We start from the raw sequence: 20,352 nt of genomic DNA, 5'->3' as shown, positions 1-20,352 counted from the left end.
ATAATTAAGCACTGCACTGCACTGAGCTCAGCTCAATGTGAAGTATCGTTTGTGCCACTCTGCCTTCATTACCTTCTGGACCTAATCTTCTGTCTTCTGACCCTGACTCTCTTTGCCTGCCGCCTGCCCTGACCCTGCCTGTATTTTGACCATCCTGTCTCTCCTCTGATGAACTTATGCCTGTTATTGACTTCTGCCTGCTTGACCCTGATTTAGCTTTGTGGACTTTTAGCTGAGCTAATAAACCTGCTGCATTTGGATCCAGCCGTTTGCCTGTTCTTGTGACACTATATATGATAATATTTTACCTTTGATACACTAAAGAACGAGTTTTTAAATAAAATATGAGTTTTTTTCCTAGTTAATTTTCCTACCCTGCAGTAAGACGTCTTGATCTCTGAGGCTCCGCCTTTTTCTCCTTGTGGGTGCAGCCCATTTCATGACGTCAACCTAGAGTCGACCTCAGCAGTCTGTGTTTCACCCACGGAAACAAACAACATAAGAACTTTTGCAAATATGGATGTTATGGATGGATGGATATTGTGTATAAAAAAGGAAAGCGTTTTAGCTGATCACCGCTAGCTCCATGGAGAAAGTGTGTGTGTGTGTGTGTGTGTGTGTTAGCTGCGCCAGCCCTAGGGGTAGCTGGGCGGTAGCAAGTGGCACAAAGCTAGGGTGTCTGTGTTGCCAAAGGCGGTATGGCTTTGGACAAATCCAAAACACGTCTGATCAAGCTTCAGCTCATTTAATAACGGAGCATTCATTGAAGACATTTTCACAATAACCAATATTCCATATTTCTAATAAGTAAACACAATGTAATTAATTAATCTTTAACAAAGGTCAGAAATAAAATATAAAATATTCAAAAATAATAAACAAATAAACCCTAATTCACAATAAACAAAATAATTTGACTCACAATGGGCAGAAACGTTACTACACAAATACATTCAGTTATTCATTTCAACTTTTCTCTAGTACTGCACTGAGTCCACATACACTCATGTACCTCGGGCACATCAAAAAGACCGGGGCACTAAATGGTGGTGAAACACATTTAGAAAAATACGCCTTTTATAAATGTAGGAACATTCCTTGTTCTTCTACAACAATCATGCACTAGGAAAGGGTTACTGGCCGACGAAGTGTGCATTATTACTTTTTAATGCACGCAGTGGAAGCCTAAACCGTGCCACGTGAAGTGCGTTAAAATGTAATAATGCACACTTCGAAGGCCATTAACCCGCTTATACCATGGTCACTTACAAAATAAATAAATAGTAACCCGTTTTTAGTCCTTAATTCTTGTATTTTTTCCCAATTTGGATCACTTTTCTCACAAAAAGCGGACTATTTGTTACATGGTGCGGCGCGTTACAAATAGTGCACCACCGCTGCAGTCAAGATTCAGCGATATATATATTTATGCGGATCTTTCCGATGGGTTGAATAAAGCATCAGTTCAGAGAGAAAGTTCACCTCTTACCGCTTGTTTTTGTCCAGATGATGAAGCAAAAGGTTGTTTTTAAGAAGCCGGCGCAGTGATACAAAACATTTAAGCTAGGTGACCGGAACTTCTTTTTTCACCATGCAGTTATCACTGTGGTTTATCACTTTTTAATGTACACCCAGCAGCCAATCAGCATCGAGTATTCACCCATACCGTGGTATAATTTAAAATTAATCACAACAGAAAACTCCTAACATCACATTTAACACAAATAAAACAACATACCTGTGGGCAGATCCAAAACACGGCTGATCAGGCATCTGCTGATTTAATAACGGAGCTGTCCCTGCACTTAGTTCGCTGGTAGTCCACAGCGGCATAGCAGCACCGACGGCACCTCCTACTAGTGGCCATAAGTAACACACCCAACTCAAACAAATGTTATTAAAATACCAAAAAAAGGGTGGGTGTCATTTTCTCTCTCTCTCTTTTTTTAACCTACTACATTAGCCTGGGGGCGGGGCTGACAGCCCAGACTCTTTCTGGAAGGGGCTGTCACACATTGTGACATTACAAATTGATGTCATAATGTGAGAAACCACTCGTTTTCGTGAATTGGGAGGGGCTGGTGTTCAGAGAGCAGATTTTTAGAGGAATCCTCAGAAATACGTGAATAGATCAAAATACACTTTTTGGGAGGAATTAACATTATTTTACACTGAGAAGCTCAAAAGGTTAATTTTGCATGATATAGGCCCTTTACCAATGTATCAAACCTTAAGTTGGGGTCTCTGGTTCTGCTCCATGACAGCAAAAGCCCTTGTTCCTGAGCTTTTGCTGCATCCTCACAACCTCTCAGGAACATCAACCAAGCACAGCAACACAAATGGAGATGCTAAAACATGTAAAAGAATACACTCAAAAATAAAAAGGCAGGGCAGGTAGGTTTGATCCACCCTGTAAAAGATTTGATCTGATCTGATAAACAAAGAGTTTTAGTTTTGGAGTGGATCACTGTCTGAGGGTACTGTTTATTTTGAATGGACGTTTTTTCCTTGCCTCAAATAAAAGAAGCTGGATTTGACCTAAGCACAAACCTGTTGATCCTTTTTTAAATTCTTTCCAATCACGTCAATGACTGCAAGTCTGACATGATGGTAAAACGATTCAAGTTTGAAAGTGGAGGGTCAGCTGGTGGTGCCAGGACCCACTTCCTATTGAAGTAAAAAGCCATTTAGTCTCTAAGTTCCTCGAGGCAATTGGTCAAAGTATTCATTGTTATTGCTATGGTGCGACTCTCAGGTTAAAAAAGAAAGACATCAGGATTCTGCCAAAAACACAGAGACTGACAAAAATCCAACTGTGAAACACATATCTCTCTGAAAGAAAACTTTTTTTCTAGTTCATCTGATTCGAATAGGAGCACTAAAAAGCTGTTAGTGCATGCAGAGTCTTGGCCAAGGGAGGAGGAAGGTGAGGAGGTAATCTGAGAGACAGATGGAGCTAAAGAGGCTGCAAAAGGAGGTGAGGAGTGGGACTGTGGCAGTGCTCCCCAGGGAACCTTTGGGATAGCTTGTCTGAAGCCATCCCATCACTGGCAGGACTCATTAGGTTCATAACCTCTCAGATCAGTGGTGGAGCCTCCTGTCAGATCGAGTTGAGTGCCTGGACGGTGATAAGGGCGAGTAATGAGGACTGAGCAAGTCAGGGGCCAAGCAAGGGCCAGAAGAGGCCCAGACCAGGAGGCGAGGAACAAGGCCCCCTAAAGTGTGATGAAGAACATTATTTGCCACTTTCAAATGTGCAGAGCGAATAATTATGAAGCTTTGTAAAAATACATTTCTCCACACAGAAAAACCATCAGATTTTGTAATTACTTTTGCTAGTTTTTTCCCAAATGTTTCTTTTTTCTTTTTTAGCTCAGAGGATTTAAACCAAACCGATTTTTCTGGGCTGATACCGTAGGTTTCGATTTTTAGATCATTTCTAGGCAGGTTCAAGGTACTTTTTAAACATCTCACCTCCATCCCATATGAGATCTCTGCCAAAAAGACAACCACAAAACATTAGTGAGGACCAAGCTTACCCAAAAACAGCTGTGATCAAAGCCACACACACCTCTGGAAATGAGATGTTCCCCTTAAGTTGTTGCCTTAAAGCAATTTGAGTGATCAGCTGAACAGTTACAGTGGTGCAGATCAGTTTTCTGATCTGCAGCTGTTGTCCACCATGGTCCAGGCCATCCTTTTACTACTCCATTTCTTTGGGGAAAAAGTATTTTGCAAAAGCAGTGATTGGAGGGTTCCCAAAATATTAATATAATGTTACAATTTAGCTTGGATGTCTACACTGACCATGCTCGTTTGAGACACCTGACTAACAGCATCAGGTAAATTGAAAACATTTATTGTAGATTGTCTAGAGTCAACAGAAATTACTTCTTAATTTCTATGTTGGCATGTGTTATTTTATCTGAAAGACACATCTGCTCTGTATCAGCAACAAGATCTCTGCTTTTTAACCACACTGATGTTAGAAGACTGGGACAGATGTGCTTCTGGTAACCAAAGCAAAAGCATAAGGTGGTTTGGTAGTTAGCCAAACCACATGTTAATTCCACCTTTCAGTAGGAACTGCCATTATCATAATAATTCCATGACAGTGAACTGCAAATGTTTACCCCCGTCAGAGTAGTTTGATCTGATGGTCTTTCACAAATGCTGTCTGGTGTTTAAACAACGCAAAGACAGAACTCTATTTTGATTGGATCCAAGTTTCAGCAAAAGTGGTTTTAGAACCCCCTACAGGACACATCAGCCAGAGAAAATCATCACATCTGCATGTTTTCACATCGTTGGAGATGAAAGCAAATCCTTTCAGTGATGTGAGGAAAGCTGCCCTGATCAATGGTTTCAGACGCTCATCTGTGAGTCTCCAGTATCACTGTCTGACAGCAGAGCAGACAAAGGTCAACACAGAGCCTGTGGTGAACCAGCCACTGGCTTATCTCTGACTCCAGCCTGCCTGGCAACAGGAGCATATGAGTAAGGGACCGGTCTCCATTCAGCCTGAGCCTGGCAGCCCGTAGCGTCTTCAGCCTTTCTTCTCTTTGGGAGCCCTCTTGAGGAGCAGGCTTCTTGTCTAGGACATTGTGTTGGGTGGGGTGTGTGTGGATGTGAAGCTTGATGTTTATTGAGCTTGACAGAGCTGGACCAATGATGACCCTGCCTCTCTAAAGCTATGCCTCGCTGAGCACAGCTCTGGCTGCAGCGATCAGAGCAACGTTAGAAGCTGACCTGGAGCCACCCAGCAGCCCAAACACTGAGCGCGCTCAACACATGCCACCTGCTACACGCGTACACAACACTCACACCGCAGCAAGTGTGATGGAGATGAAGGATGCTGGGAAGTGTTCACTGATCTAATGGATTCTTGCAAGTTTACACTTGAGAGGTTCAGCCTGAGTGAGGAATTCAGCAGGGATGTACCTCATCTATGGTGCAGCAAGACAAACAAAAGCATTACCAAATGCTGGAGCTAGCTTATAAAACCCCAATAATGTGCATTCATGGCTTGAATCTGCACCTAAAGCAGATTTACCAGTTTTCCAACAAAGTAGTTGGAATAACACAAATGTACAAAATATGTCTTGTCTCTCCGAGTATAACAAAAACTGATTGTAATATCTTTAATTCAACATTAAAAGATGGGCTTTGGAGTGTCAAACTCCAGATCTTGCAGGCCGGTGTCGTACATGGTTTCCAACCAACCTGCTATTGAAGCTCATTGGGGAAACACTTCTGATCCAGGTACTCAGCAGCGGATAAGGCAGGATTTCTGGAAAACCAGTTGGAGTTTGACATCATCTAAAGTAGAATGAGCTCTGCTACACTTTAGCTCCACCTACAGCAAAAAACCTCACACTGCCATCTAGTGTTTGACCTACCACATTTATTTTTAAAGAAATTAAATAAAATCAATAGTGATAATGAAATTCCTTCTGTGTAGCTGTTTGGTGCAGTGTCCTATAGTTGGTCTCTACAGCAAAGTGATATCCATAGGGATTTAGCTAACCTTCTTCACTCTAGATTCTCTTCCTGACACAAATGTGAGATAGTCACTAAAATAGGGTTTAAACCAGCAACATAAAACCAGTGCAGTGGTCTCTGGTTAAAAAAAGATCATATGAACCTCATAGTAAGGAGTGACGCTGGCATCCGGTTTAGTGGCCAATTAGCAAATATCTACATGTGAAGAAATATTTATTTAAATGGTAATTTAACTGATGATAGTGGATGAATGATTACGTGTATGTTCACCATCAACTGTTTCAGCAATAGTACTGGCAGCTTCATATACTGCACAGCAGTGTATAGAAGACAGATTTAGACTGGGCACTGCTTACAAAAAAAAAACTGTTACAAAGCAAGATATTTTGCCCATTTAAACCAGTTACACATTGTCATCTGTACAGTATCTGGTTGACAATTAGGCCATAAAACAAATCCTTCCCCTACCCCTCTGGCTTATCTCACCTTTATTTAACCAGGATAAAAAACTCATTGAGATTAAAAATCTCTTTTGCTAGAGCGTCCTGCCCAAGAGGCAGCAGCACAACAATGACACACAACCCTTATATTCACTCACACTCAATCATAAAAGACAGTTTTAAATAAAGCATTTACAATTTGAAAGCTTTGTCTCACGTTCATTTAAAAGTTTTTTAAAAGAGCCCAGGGAGATCAAATCTTTCAATTTAAACTCTTTCTGGAGTTCATTGCAAAACTGTGCCGCAGCAAATCTAAAAGCCCTTTTTCCCATCTCTGTGCGCACTCTGGGCACAGAGAGCAGGAGCATGTCCTCAGACTGTAGCTGCTGCTGCTCTTCAGTTCTATGAGCTGCCGGAGATAAGACGGTACCAACCCAAGAATACATTTATAAATTAAAAGGTACCAATGTTTCAGTCTGCGCTGGGATAAGGAGGGCCAACCTACCCGAGCATCCAGAACACAGTGATGGGTTTGTGACCTCATGTTTGTTATAGAACGCAGTGCACCATGAAAAACAGTGTCCAAAGCATGCAAAGCATCAGCAGAAGCATTCATATAAATCACATCACCAAAATCAAGGACAGACATAAAAGTGGCAGTGACAAGTTTCTTACGGGCTTTAAATGATAAACATTATTTGATTCTGAAATAAAAGCGTCATTTTAGTTTCAGCCTGTGAGCCAGTTTCTGAATATGTGGTTTAAAAGTTAGACAATCATCAATTAAAGTACCAAGGTATTTGTATTCTGTGACCAGTTCAATTAAATGTCCTTCTTTTGTAGTAATTGGGAGCAGGTTTTGGAGTTTGGCTTTGCTTTTAGAGAATAGCATGTATTTAGTCTTATTAGAGTTTTAAACCAGTTTTAAATTATAAAAAGTGTTCTACAGTTGATTAAAAGCTGATTGGAGCTTTGATATGGCAAGCTCAACTGAAAGTGCTGAAGTGTACAAGATGGTATCATCAGCATATAGGTGCAGGTTATCGATGATACCTTTATCAAGGTCGTTTATATAAATGGTAAAAAGCAGCGGCCCAAGAATTGAGCCTTGTGGAACCCCTGCGGATACTTTTAAAAATTTTGAATTTTGGTTCTGAACCTTTACACACTGTGTCCTGTCAGACAGGTAGTTTGCAAACCACCCGACGGTATGCTCTGACAGCCCAATACTGCACAGTTTCTGTTTAAGCACAGTATGGTCCACAGTATCAAAGGCTTTAGAGAGGTTGATGAAAAGGGCGGCACAGTGGTGTTTGTCATCCAGAGATTCGGATGTCATTTAAAACTTTAAGAGCTGCGGTTGTTGTGCTGTGTTGCTTTCTAAAACCTGATTGTGATGGGCTTAAAATATTATTTGAAATGAGAAATTATTTTAATTGTACACTTAAGACCTTCCAAAACTTTTGCCAAAATGGGTAACTTGGAAATTGGTCTATAGTTATTCAAATTTGTTGGGTCACCACCTTTAAGTAGAGGTAACACATAAGCCAATTTCCATTCATGCGGAATGGTGTTTGTGGACAAGGACAAATTAAATAAATAGGTCAGTGAAAGTGCGATAGAGTCTGCTGCCGCTTTTATAAAATATGGTTCCAGATCATCAGGACCAGCAGATTTAGTAGGATCAAGGAGTTTAAGGGCTTTTGAGACTTCTAAAGTTGTGAAGGGGGAAAATGAGAAATTATGTGTTAAGTCTTCGTGATTCACAGGGAGGGTGTACTCAGCTGAGTGTTTTATAGAATTAAATAATGATCCAGAGGAAACAAAAATGCTCATTAAAACATGAAAGCATCTCTGTCTTGTCTGTTGTATTACAAGTGTTTTTCATTATACTTGAAGGGAGCTCAACACCTGAATTATTTTCATTTAGGGACTTAACTATCTTCCAAAACTTTGAGGGATTATTTAAATTTTCTGTAGTATTTTTCAAAAAATGGTCAGATTTCACATTTCGAATTGCAGTAGTGCAAGCATTGCGTAGTTTTCTGAATGCCAGCCAGTCAGATGCATTATCAGAATATCTAGCTTTTGCCCATGCTACATTCCTTTCATGTAGCTGGTTAGCCAAAACTGAGCTAAACCACGGATTATTACGACCTTTAACTTTATAGTGCCTGATAGGAGCATGTTTATCAAGGATTTTTGTAAATGTCCCTATCCCTCCAATCGTTGGGGCATTTGGAGGGATAGGGCTGTCCGAAATAGTTTTTTGAAGGGGAAAACCCTCACTGTGGAGGGCTCCGTTTCCCCCCGCCACGAGGGTAATCCGAGGAGAAACGAAATTTCTTTATGTGGGTGTGCTCTGATGCACAGAAGTTTTCATTTTAATGTAAGTAACAACTTTCTGTTTTAGCATGACTTTCAAAAAGTGATAAAACTGATGTTTTTATGCATTTTCCGAGTGCTGGCAGCTGCGTGCTAATGTAGATGACCGGCGACTGTTGGTGATGTCATCGAGTGGGAGTGGGAGTACAGGACTATACTTATCATCTATTCTTTTGTTGCCTTTCCTAGATCATTCTGAACTCCATGCACAAATATCAACCCCGGCTTCACATCGTCAAAGCTGATGAAAACAACGCTTTTGGATCAAAAAATACCGCCTACTGTACACATGTCTTCCATGAAACATCCTTTATCTCTGTAACCTCCTATCAAAACCACAAGGTATACCAAAATCCTCTGTAGATAAGTTATGTCAGTCATGGTATCGGTGAGATTACACTCCCTCACAGCACTGTTTATTATTAGGACTATCTTCATCAATGCCATATGAATGAAAGGCTAAGGTGGCACTAGGGTTTCTGTTGATCCCAGCAAAAAGTGTTCTGGACATAACCCTTTGATCAGGGTTAGTACAGCAGAAAACAGCAGCCACCCAACCCTAAGTTATGTAAATCATGCATAAATGAAAATGCCAACAGACAAAAGAGCTACTTTATCTTAAAATCAAAAATAAAACTTTGTCAAAAAGTTTTTAATTGTTGAAACAACCCATCTCCTTACGTTGAAGAGGTAGAGTTTAAATCCAGGGTTTAATCAGGGAGAGAAAATCTGATGTTCTGCTTTAACCTTGCTGAGAGATTTAAAAAAAAATGTACTCTTACAGTGTGACTTTGTGTAACGATAACTTAAACAACTGAATCTTATTTCTTTTAGATCACACAACTGAAAATAGAAAACAACCCATTTGCAAAAGGATTTAGAGGGAGTGAAGACGGAGATCTGCGTGTCTCAAGGATACAGGGGTAAGTCCACACACAACGGCGGAAAAATTTGTTTTATTTTTAAACTGAACATTTGCCATCTATTTAGAGTCTATTAAACACTTACCATATCAGAGCCATTCTGAATATTATTTGCTTGAAGGATGACCGAGTTTTGGTGGAGGAATCTTTCTAAGCTCTTTAGACTTGAGTTTCAGGGTAAAATTTGTTTTCTTCTTTGTTTGTTGTTGCTGTAATCAGGAAGGAATATCCAATCATTTCAAAGAACATGGTTCGCCAGAAGATTATCTCTTCACAAAATCACCTCACAGGGAAACTCCGAGCAGGAGTTTTAACTGGACATCCTCAAGTCCTGTCCTCTTACCAGTATGACACTGGAAGTCCTTTCTCAAACTCAGGCTCCCAAGATCCCATGTCAAACAACTTTCCTCAAAGCAGAGATCCCAGCCTTATGTATCACTGCTTCAAACACAGGGGTATGCTCTTGCTTTCAGCTCATGCCTGTAGTCATAACCATGTCAAAAAGCTGTATATTCATCCTTTCTATGAAGACACACCCGTTGACTTTATCTCTTTGTAGATAATACCCGTCACCTGGAGCTGGGATGTAAGCGGCCTTATCTGGAGACAGCGTCTGTGCTGTCAGAGGAGCATTACTTTCGTTCAGCACCCTCTTATGAGTCGCCTTTGGTGTCTCACTCTTACTGCACTGAAGCCATGTCCTCCAGGGAGGCTTGCATGTACGGGGGCATCGACACAGATTCTCGACCGGGTGTGGTGGATGCAGATGGCTTGACCAGCTCTCCTTCAGTTGGTGGCAACATGTGGGCTGCCAGGCAGCCGTACCCTCACTACAGTGTGGAGGGCATTTCGTACCAGCCCTTCACAGCTCACTTTACCAACCCTGCCCCCATCACCCCTGGGGTACCTCACCAAGCGCCTTCTGTGGTTTCGCGGTCACAGGCTGACACCGATGGCTTCGGCTTACCTACAGCCCAAAGAGGTCTGCCCGTCGCACCTGCATCACCCTCCTCTACATCCAGCTCTGTAGTTGTGCCTGGCTCCAGAAACAAGGCAGGCCTTTCACCTCTGTGTCACCGGAAGGCAGGCTCACCCGCTCAGTCTCAAAGAGACTTGTCAGCCTATTCCTCTCAAGGAACTATATCTCTCCGAGATGCATCCCATCAATACCAAGGAGGCATGAGTAGTGCAGGGAGTCACTGGAGTGACAGCTAATGAGAAGAGGCAAAGATTCCTGAAAAAACCATTGAAGGATGTTGAGAATCCATAAACGAAACAGGCTGATGATGATAATGAACTACAGCCACAATCCCTGTGTAATTGCACTTCAATGGATGCACATCAGCAATCATGTCTGCATACATTATGCATGTGCTGAGCAGTGTTTGCTGTTTCAATAATGCAGATGTGCAGCACATGTGCCATGAGCTGGTGGTCAGATGCAGCTTTGAGCAGAGATTAAAGTCAAACTGTAAAAAAGGAATTGAACGGTTATTTCTTCCAAACAACAGTCTAGATTTCTAGAACCTGGGATTCAGAGCTGCTGGGTTCAACTGGCTGAAAGAAAAACTCCATGTTCAAGGTGGTGGTGGTGGTGGTGGGGTCGTCCTCCAATCTCAGGAATACTTTTTGGATTTCACACACTATTCAAAACGTGTTTTGAAAAGTTTGGCTTTCATAAAACAATATTTTTTTTCTGTATTAACAGCTTATTTTAAATGTGTTTGTATCACATTAACCTAAGTTTCATGATAAAAGTTACAAGCAAATAAGCAGAAATAAGCTATTTGGCTGCACGAATTTGTGGCAGATTTTAAACTGCAGAATAAAATGAACTCCAGATATTGCTGAGTGAAAAGTTAGCAGATGATTGTCTAACAAGAGGGAACACATGAAATAACCTGCTTTAATAAAAAAACACTTCCCATTAAAAACAGTTATGAGCTATAATAAACTAAACTAAACTCCTCCTCATGATAGCTTACATTCAGACAAATTCTAATTTTCCTGAGAGTTCTTGGTATGGTTCCCAGCAGGAGAAGGCATCATGCAGTTCTTACTGAAAAATTTCTAAAAGAGCTTTGAACACAAAAGATTTTCAAATATGATAACAATGAATAAGGATTGGCCTCGATTACAAAAGGGGTTTATATAGACATACCTCTAGTTTGTCAGAAGATACAGAACCCCTACTGTTAAAGTAAAATATGTCCAACACAAGAGGCCTTCAGCTCTCATCTATTTCTGGACAGGACAAGTTAAATAAAGGAAAAAACAAAAAGAGCTTTGAACATCGGAGAGTCCCAGCTGGGATGGGAGTGAACAGACAGAATTATGTATGAAATGGTTCTGATCCACATTTGTTCATCATCCCTATATGGCCGTTCAGACTGTTGGATTATGATGTGTTTGCACACTTGGTTAATAAACATGTTCATGCCTTGAGTTCCAACCCTTCTGATAGGACAGGTAGACTCTACCTCAGAGCCACAGCCCATAGAAACATATCTGGTGTGCCTTAATTCAACTTTGCAATCTTTCCAATAAAAAACTGAAACAAACAGGTTAAGAGATGTTAAAAGATGAAGAGTATTGATTTATTGCCTTAAAATTACAGTTATAAAGAGAAACTCTCTAGGGTTGAGCAAAGCAGCCGGAGGGCCTCAGCAGTTCACTGCTCTCCTTCATGTGCAGCTTCTGACAGATCAGGAGTTATGTTGATGTCTCGCTCCTGGTTCATGTAAGCACATTTTTCTCCATTGCTTTCTCAGCCATCGACACACATGAAGGGAGTTCCCTTTGTACAGAGCTCACCTTTGAATCGACAAATCAACAGCCAGTTATCTTGAAAATATTCAACCACAGGTTGGCAGATGGTTGTACTAAAACCCGCCCTTCGATGGAACCAAGTTTATAATCTGCAGCTCTTGTAACCTCAGACAAAACTTACATAGTAGAGTCTGTATGTTAGCGTTCTTTTCATTTTAGAGTAAATAATTGTATATTCAACTAAAACAGCATATAACTTTATCTTGTATTTTTTAAACCCATTGAAACTTTTTATCAAATTAATTTCTGGTGACCGAAAGGAGTTGCTGAAAAAATCACGTTTTTTTCCTCCATTGCTAAATGTTTGTTAATCCATTTTCCCACAGTTGTTCCAGCTTTTTCTGACTGATAAACCAGTGACTGATAAAACATGTCTTTTTATAAATTGGTTCACTTGAAACAGTTGATAGAAAGGTGAATTTTAGGACAATACTGCCACTGCATGCATGCTACAAACCCACAAAAGCAATGGAACAAGCCTCTTTAGCTTTACTGGTAATTTATATGAATTATTGAAATAAAGCTAAATTGACAATGTTTGCAATTTATTTTACATAATACAAACTCTCTGATAGACATACAGTGTAAGAATATCTAATCATCATCCTCGACAAGATATTGTTTTGGAAATCTTTAACTTCTAGAAGGACGGTTAGTAGGTTGGTACTGGTCTCCATCAAGCTTCAGCCTTCAGTTGGAATGAGTGCACAGAAGGTGACTGCTGCTGGAGCCAACCATATCTGTAAACGACAGAGAATAGTCACATGTCTGAAACATGCCGTCTATTCAAGCAGTTCACACCGCCACAATCAGCAACATTTAAATGTGTAGTTTAAAGGCAAAGCAGAACAGGTTTACACCAAAGGCCCCAGACTTTGCTTTAATGCTGCAGGTTTTAGTCTGAGCATTAAGGGAACAGGGAATGCATTTTGAAATTTATGTTATCTGACTTTCCACATAAAACCCCAGTCAATCTCATTATAAAGAAGCCCCATTTAAGCCCCTCATGGAGCACACGTTACCCAAACTGCGTATGCATCTCCACTGAGAGAGGCAGGTTTTAAAGGACATCTGGAAGTTGTTGAGGGAGCTCTTGCTGCCCCCATCTCCCCTGCCTTGCACTGGCCTTCCCTAATGTCGTCCCATAATCCCACCTACCAGCAGATCAGGCTCGGTAAGTCCATTCCCACTCGCTGATGGGCCAAAAGTTGTCCTTCTCGTAAAAAGAAAAAAAAAAGAAAAGAAAAAAAACCATGGATTTTTGGCAAAGCACTCCGACAGGAGACTTTCAAAATCTGGGAGGGATTTAATATCAAGTCCATTAGGGTTTCTCTACAGCCCTATAAATAGTCAATTAGAGGAGAGTTCTGATTTGATCCACATGCAGAAGAGAGGGCAGCCTGCAGGTTTTCACCTCAGCGTCACATTACCACCCATGTGCCACAAGCACAGGGTGACATTGGCTGAGTGGAAGATGGTGTTTCAGGTTGTCTTACTTATAATCCATCATAAAAATGATTGATTAGGTAGTGGAGGCCAGAGGAACCTAATTGTTGCAGAAGGATTACAAACAGTAGGCGCAGATTAGAGCCCACAAAGAGCCGAGCCAAGTGGGTTCAAAGCTTTTGCTGAAGGGACATTAAACTGTTTGTGTCCCTGATCAAACACAAAGCCGGCTGGCAGCAATATGACCGGTGCCAATTCTGCTGGATAAAACAAGATCTGTGCATTTCAAAGGGGCTTCAGATAAAAGCATCTGTAAAGACTAAAAATAATTACAGCGCACTTCTGGTTTAAGTTTTTAACCAGCAAAAAGATACAGATTATTCCAACAGTGGATGAACCAAGATTTCTGAAAAAACAGTTTAGATCTGAGAAAAAGGTCACGATGCCTGTAGACCAGATTTTACTCTAAAGACAGAAAGCAAAACAACAATGCTTTTTTTGACACCCAAACTTTTATAACGCTGATATGGACAGGCTCTTTTTAGGAGTATCTCCATCTGAAATTTACACAAAGAAAAAACTTAAACAAACTCAAAGTTAAAGAAAGCTTTGTGAAATTCTATTGCCATAGGTGTGTTTGTCTCTGTGAGCAACAGCCTAGAGGTGAACAAACAGCTCTGATCTCTTAAAGCCAAAGTTTTCTTCTTGTACTGACACTTATGAGGGGACCTACTATAAGTTAATGTCTCTTTAGTAGGGGGTGCTTAACTTTCCCTCTCCCGTGATTCAACACGCATCTCCATACATGGTCCACCAATTGCTACATAAAAGATTCAACTAACTTTGTAGTAATACGATGCAGTCCAGGTCTGTTACCTGAATGGATACGGTCTAGATATTCATTATTTGTTTGAAATTTAAAATTATGAATGAAAATGCCTTTTAACAAAGAAACATTTTCTCTTACTTGCACTTTTTATTTTAGGCAACAAAATGTCTAAAGAACATGACAGTTTCAAACATCAAAACCTGCATTTTAGATCTATTATCCTGTTTTTTTTTTCTTTGGGGTTAGAAAAAGTGAGTTATATTTTTTCCAGCCATTGTTTATTTAGTGAACACAACACACCCCTTGCTGTGGTTCACCTTCAGCCAATTCTAATTGACTTGCAAGTCGGGTTAATTGTGATAGAAGGTCTTTAAGCTTGCACCACATATAGATAAAAAGCATAAGTATCTTTATCTTTTAGATCCCTACTTTTTGTAGATGGCCTTGTGAAAAAAAACACTGGATTTTTAATAGATTTTCTTTGAATAATTTCAAGAAATAGATGTTAAAAGATGGGCTACATGGTGGTGTAGTGGTTAGCACTCTGGCCTCACAGCGAGAAACCCTGGTTTTAATCCCTGCTGTGTGGAATGTGCATGTTCTCCCTGTGCATGTGTGGGTTTTCTCTATTATATTTCTCTATCGTATTACCAAAATTAGTTACTCACCCATCCAAATGATCAGAATCAGGTGTCCTAATCACTTGGTCTGGCCACAGGTATATAAAATCAAGCACTCAGGCATGCAGACTGTTTTTAAAAACATTAGTGAAAGAATGGGCCGCTCTGAGGAGCTCAGTGAATTCCACCGTGGAACTGTCATAGGATGCCACCTATGCAACAAATCTAGTAGTGATATTCCCTCGTTTCTAAATCTTCCACAGTCAGCTGTCAGCTCTATCAGAGCAAAATGGAAGAGTTTGGGAACAACAGCAACTCAGCCACAAAGTGGTGGACCACGTAAACTGATGGAGAGGGGTCAGCGGAAGATGAAGAGGTCGCATATTTCCTGCTCAGTCAGTTGCTGCAGAGCTCCAAACTTCATGTGACCTTCAGATCAGCCCCAGTAAAGGACGCAGAGAGCTAAATGGAATGGGTTTCCATGGCCGAGCAGCTGCATACAACTCACAAATCACCAAGTGAAATGCAAAGCGTCGGATACAGTGGAGTAAAGCACACCGCCACTGGACTCTAGAGCAGTGGAGACTCCTTCTCTGAAGAGATGAATTGCGCTTTTCCATCTGGGAATTTGACGAACGAGTCTGGGTTTGGAGGTTGCCAGGACAACGGTACATCTGGGCCTGCCTTGTACAGAGTGTGAAATTTGGTGAAGGAATTAGGATGTGGGCTTGTTTTTCAGGACTTTGGGCTTGGCCCCTTAGTTCCAGTGAGAGGAACTCAGGATACCAAAATATTTTGCATAATTCTATGCTCCCAGCCCTGTCCGAACAGTTCGTAGTGGGCCCCTTCTTCTAACATGACTGTACACCAGTGCACAAGGCACTGGCAAGGCAAGGCAAGGTCCATCAAGACATGGATGAAAGATTCTGGCGTGGATGAACTTGACCGGCCTGCAGAGAGTTCTGACCTAAACCCGATAGAACATATTTGGGATGAATTACAGCGGAGACTGAGATCCAGGCCTTCTCCACCAGCATCAGTGAGTGACCTCACAAATGCGCTTTTGGAAGAATGGTCAAAAATTCCTGTAAACACACTCCTCAAGCTTGTGGACAGACTTCCCAATAGAGTTGAAGCTGTAATAGCTGCAAAAGGTGGACCGTCATCATATTGAACTCTACGGGTTAGGAATGGGAGCCAATAGTTTTGGTAATATAGTGTAGGTTAATTGGTATCTCTAAAGTGTCCCTAGGACTGCAGGTCACGACACACCAACCTGTGCACAGCCTGGATTGATTACAAGAAAGCCTATGACTCAATGCCACACACGTGGATCACTGAATGCTTGGAGCTGTACAACATCAACAGGACTCCAAGAGCCTTCATAGGAAATTCGATAAAGCTGTGGAAAACCACCCTTGAAGCCAATGGCAAGCCACTTGCACAAGTGTCCATCAAATGTAGGATATTCCAAGGTGATGCTCTGTCCCCACTGCTGTTCTGCATAGGTCTGAACCCCCTCAGCCAAATATTCAACAAGACTGGCTATGGATAACGACTCAGAAATGGGGCCAACTTCAGTCACCTCCTATACATGGATGACATCAAGCTATATGCTAAGAGCGAGTGAGACATTGACTCTCTGATCCACACCACCAGGATCTACAGTACTGACATTGGGATGTCATTTGGGCTTGAGAAATGCAGCCGGATGGTGACAAAGAGAGGCAATGTAGTCCACACAGGAGGGGTCTCACTCCCAGAAGGAACAATAGCAGACATTGAGGACAGTTACAAGTACCTTGGAATTCCGCAGGCAAATGGCAACCTGGAGCAGGCAACACGGAAAGCAGCAACAGCTAAATACCTCCAACGAGTAAGGCAAGTCCTGAGAAGCCAGCTCAATGGCAAAAATAAGACCCGAGCAATAAACAGCTACACTGCCAGTTATCAGATACCCTGCAGGAATAATAAGATGGCCAAAGGAAGAGATACAGACCACAGATGTTAAAACACGAAAGCTCCTCACCATGCATGGAGGGTTCCATCCCAAATCCAGCACCCTGAGACTGTATGCTAGCCGCAAGGAAGGAGGCCGAGGACTAGTGAGCGTAGAAGCCACTATCCAGGATGAAACATCCAAGATGCATGAGTACATCAAGCTCAAGGCCCCAAATGACAGTGTGCTCAGTGAATGTCTCAGGCAATGGAGAGCAGAGGATACAGTGCTGGAGGACAGATCCTCATGGGAGGACAAACCCCTGCATGGGATGTACCACCGGACCATAACTGAAGTGGCTGATATCAAGAAGTCTTACCAATGGCTAGAAAGGGCTGGCCTACAGGACAGCACTGAAGCACTCATCCTGGCAGCTCAGAAACAAGCCCTGAGCACCAGAGCGATAGAGGCTCAGATCTACCACACCAGACAAGACCCAAGGTGTAGGCTGTGTAAAGAGGCGCCTGAAACAATCCAGCACATAACTGCAGGGTGTAAGATGCTGGCAGGGAAAGCATACATGTGTGTGTGTGTGTGTGTGTGTGTGTGTGTGTGTGTGTGTGTGTGTGTGTGTGTGTGTGTGTGTGTAATATATATATATATATATATATATATATATATATATATATATATATATATATATATATATATATATAAATCCTTAAATGATTAAACAAATTTGAAACAAAAGTGAAATAAACAAAAATTGAAAGTACAGAAACTAAAAAGACTTTAAAAAATTGTCTAAAACTAATTTTTATCCTAGGGAGGAAATACCTCTTTCAAAAACAATATCGATTGCATTTCATAGCAGTCAGGAATTGTATACAAGTTAAATATTGGTGACCATATGCATCAGTCAAGACCAGTTTACTCACCACCTACTGTTCATTTTAGTAAAACAAGAGTTTCACTGTTCAGAGGTTCCACAGGTTTCTAAAAGTTCAATTGAAGACTTTAAAATACTGCTTTAGAGTATCTTAAAACATTTTTAAGACTCAGACCACCGGAAGTAAAAAGAGTACTAGTGGGTACCGTCAAATCTTTATTTATACAGGAGAAAAAGTATTCAGTTAAAGACATAAAGTGATCCTACTGAGAGGGTTAGTTTTCTAAAAATGTATTTCTTTACTATTTTTTGCATATTGTCTGTAAACATGTATAGGACAAAAACTGTTTTACCTGCCAGTTTGAAAAGCTATCTTCCCTTAGAAATATTTTTGTGGCAAAAATTTGCACAAACTATATTTTTTAATAATATTAATTAGTTTTCTTTTTCGAATAACTCCCTCATCCAGATAAACACAACTGCCAAAAGGCTGATGAAATAAGAAAGAAGTACTATCTTTACAGAAAATGCAGAGGATTCAGTTACAATTTTGTAATTATGGAACAAAGATTGTCTATTTGGGAGTATTCACCCCTTCCCTGCTTAACGCATTCACCAACATGGTCCCCTATACCAACGGTCCCCAACCTTTATTGCACCACGGACCGGTTTGATGTCTGGAGAAAATTCCCACGGACAGCTCCCACAGTAACCCCTGGCTGCAGCCTGTGGAACTCCCACAGCAGACCAAACGTGCACGTGACCGACACTACAGTACAACAAAATAATATGACCTGCATGAAAACTGTGGTATTTTCTAAACATAACAATAAACACGAATTATGACATGAGCAACGTCCTCTCTGCCCGCAACCCTCTCTGGTCGCTATTATTATAACATTTAAACATGCCTTCAAAATAAGTGCATGGAAAATCCAACTCACCACAATGCTGAATGGTAGGAGGGAATCTTCCGTTGGGATAAATCCGTATTATAAGTGGGACTACTGATACTGTCTATTAAATGTAGCTTTCTTTTTTTGGAAGTGGAAGGCTCCTCTTCTGTCTCCTGGCTGGGCCTTTTCCACTTGGCAAAGAAACTTTCCAAAGACCTTTGTTTTTTATTCATTTTGCTAGTTCCTGGGTTTTATTTTAGTGGTATCCTATCAGGTGACTCAGACGAGCAAATTGGCCTGCGTCAAGAGTAACATAGATGGATGTAACAGAGAATCGGCCAATTTTTCAAAATAAAACATCTTTCAGATTTAATAAAAAAAAATAAAACTGAAGTCATGAAAGTTATTTTACTTTTTCTGTGCGGCCTGATACCAAATGACCCACGGATCGGTACCGGTCCGCGGCCCGGGGGTTGGGGACCACTGCTCTCTGCAACCATGAAGTAAGGGTTGAGGAAAAAGTGGAGCATCTTTACCTAGATGCAATCTTTGTTTTGGTACCAGACACAGCTTTGATTCTGTAAATTTTCAAAACCCCTGAACTTCTCTGCAAAATCTATGGAAAAAATTTATAAAGAGATAACTTTAATGTAAACAAGTAGGTATTTACCTTTATTATTTTACAACCAAGTTCAACAAAAGGAAAAGACTAAAATTTTATCCAGGTTGCACATTACTTCAAAGTTTGCATTAAAAGGTTTGAACACAAGTTGTGACATCTAGTGGCTTGGGTATTTTACAAACCCAGCAGGGACATCAAGTTCATAAAAACAAAATGTAAGACCTTCTACATCCCATTAAAAACCCCTAAAGAAAATTTGGAAGTTATCATTCGGTGATTTGTAAATGTTTGACTTTTTTAGACCCTGCGGGTAACTGGTTTAGTCATGCAGAACTTTTGAGCTGGAAGGCTAAACTGATCTGCAGCAGACAGCCTGCATGGAGAAGAGGATGCGTGGGAGGGGAAGGATCTCCTTGTCGGAGTGCTTCTGCCCTCTATTGGCTTAAATGTGCCATCTTAGACTGGAAGGACTTCTACGCTTAACAGGTAGTGGAGCAAATGTATTTCTTTAAGAAATAAAAGAAAAACGCAAAGCAGTTTTATCTGGCGGCAAGAACAATATATAAAACAGATTTTCTAACCATTTTGAGTCATAAATTAGGATTTGCTCATCAAGTGAAGTTCATTTTTCTAAATTTGGTTCATAGAAGCAATAATTTTCAGTTTAAATAAAATCATTTAACACAGGACAAATATATTAAATGCCAACTTACTATGCTTGGCTTTAACATCTGAAGAATAAAACCCTTAAAACTCTTCAATTTTATTGTAACCTAAAGGAATAAAATGCATTTTCACAGGCATTGTCATTGTGATTTGTGTCACAGTGAGATGCTTCAGTATATGTCACACCAGTAAATAGAAAGCCAAACCATAAATCCATTAAAAAAAACACATAAATACATAAAAACAATGTTATTTTTCAGGTTGTTGTTATTGTGTCTTAAGAAACCCCACCAAACTGAAGCATTTGCTCAAACAGACACCAAGCTATGCTAAGTAAAGGTGCGATTCCAAGGTCAGTGTTATACA

The 20,352-nt window shown here is 40.7% G+C and overlaps 2 protein-coding genes across 9 annotated transcripts in view; one reads left to right on the top strand and one right to left on the bottom strand.

The window, feature by feature from the left end:
- tbx4 (T-box transcription factor 4) overlaps positions 1–10,733 on the top strand; it is a 34,460-nt gene extending 23,727 nt beyond the window's left edge. Inside the window, exons 6-9 of the mRNA XM_004075986.5 lie at positions 8,517–8,669; positions 9,162–9,250; positions 9,470–9,705; positions 9,810–10,733. Of these exons, the coding sequence (XP_004076034.1) occupies positions 8,517–8,669; positions 9,162–9,250; positions 9,470–9,705; positions 9,810–10,465 (1,134 nt within the window). The 3' untranslated portion in view covers positions 10,466–10,733. The remainder of the gene's footprint in view (positions 1–8,516; positions 8,670–9,161; positions 9,251–9,469; positions 9,706–9,809) is intronic.
- The window catches only part of brip1 (BRCA1 interacting helicase 1), a 151,024-nt gene that overhangs the window by 18,652 nt on the left and 112,020 nt on the right, over positions 1–20,352 (bottom strand). For 3 of the 8 annotated variants that reach the window (XM_078929987.1, XM_078929986.1, XM_078929989.1), the window contains one exon: positions 11,820–12,064. The exons of 3 other annotated variants lie outside the window; for them this stretch is intronic. In XM_078929987.1, the coding sequence (XP_078786113.1) occupies positions 11,987–12,064 (78 nt within the window). In that variant the 3' untranslated portion in view covers positions 11,820–11,986. Of the gene's footprint in view, positions 1–11,819; positions 12,820–20,352 lie in introns of those variants that run through there. 2 more of the 8 variants (XR_002874397.2, XM_011482982.4) reach the window with 2 other exon arrangements.

This window comes from Oryzias latipes, chromosome 13 (genome assembly GCF_053564925.1).
Source record: "Oryzias latipes strain Hd-rR chromosome 13, Olatipes_Hd-rR_3.1".
Taxonomy (NCBI): Eukaryota; Metazoa; Chordata; class Actinopteri; order Beloniformes; family Adrianichthyidae; genus Oryzias; species Oryzias latipes.
The sequence above is the reverse complement of the archived record's forward strand: the minus strand, read 5'-3'. Positions and strand labels throughout refer to the sequence as shown.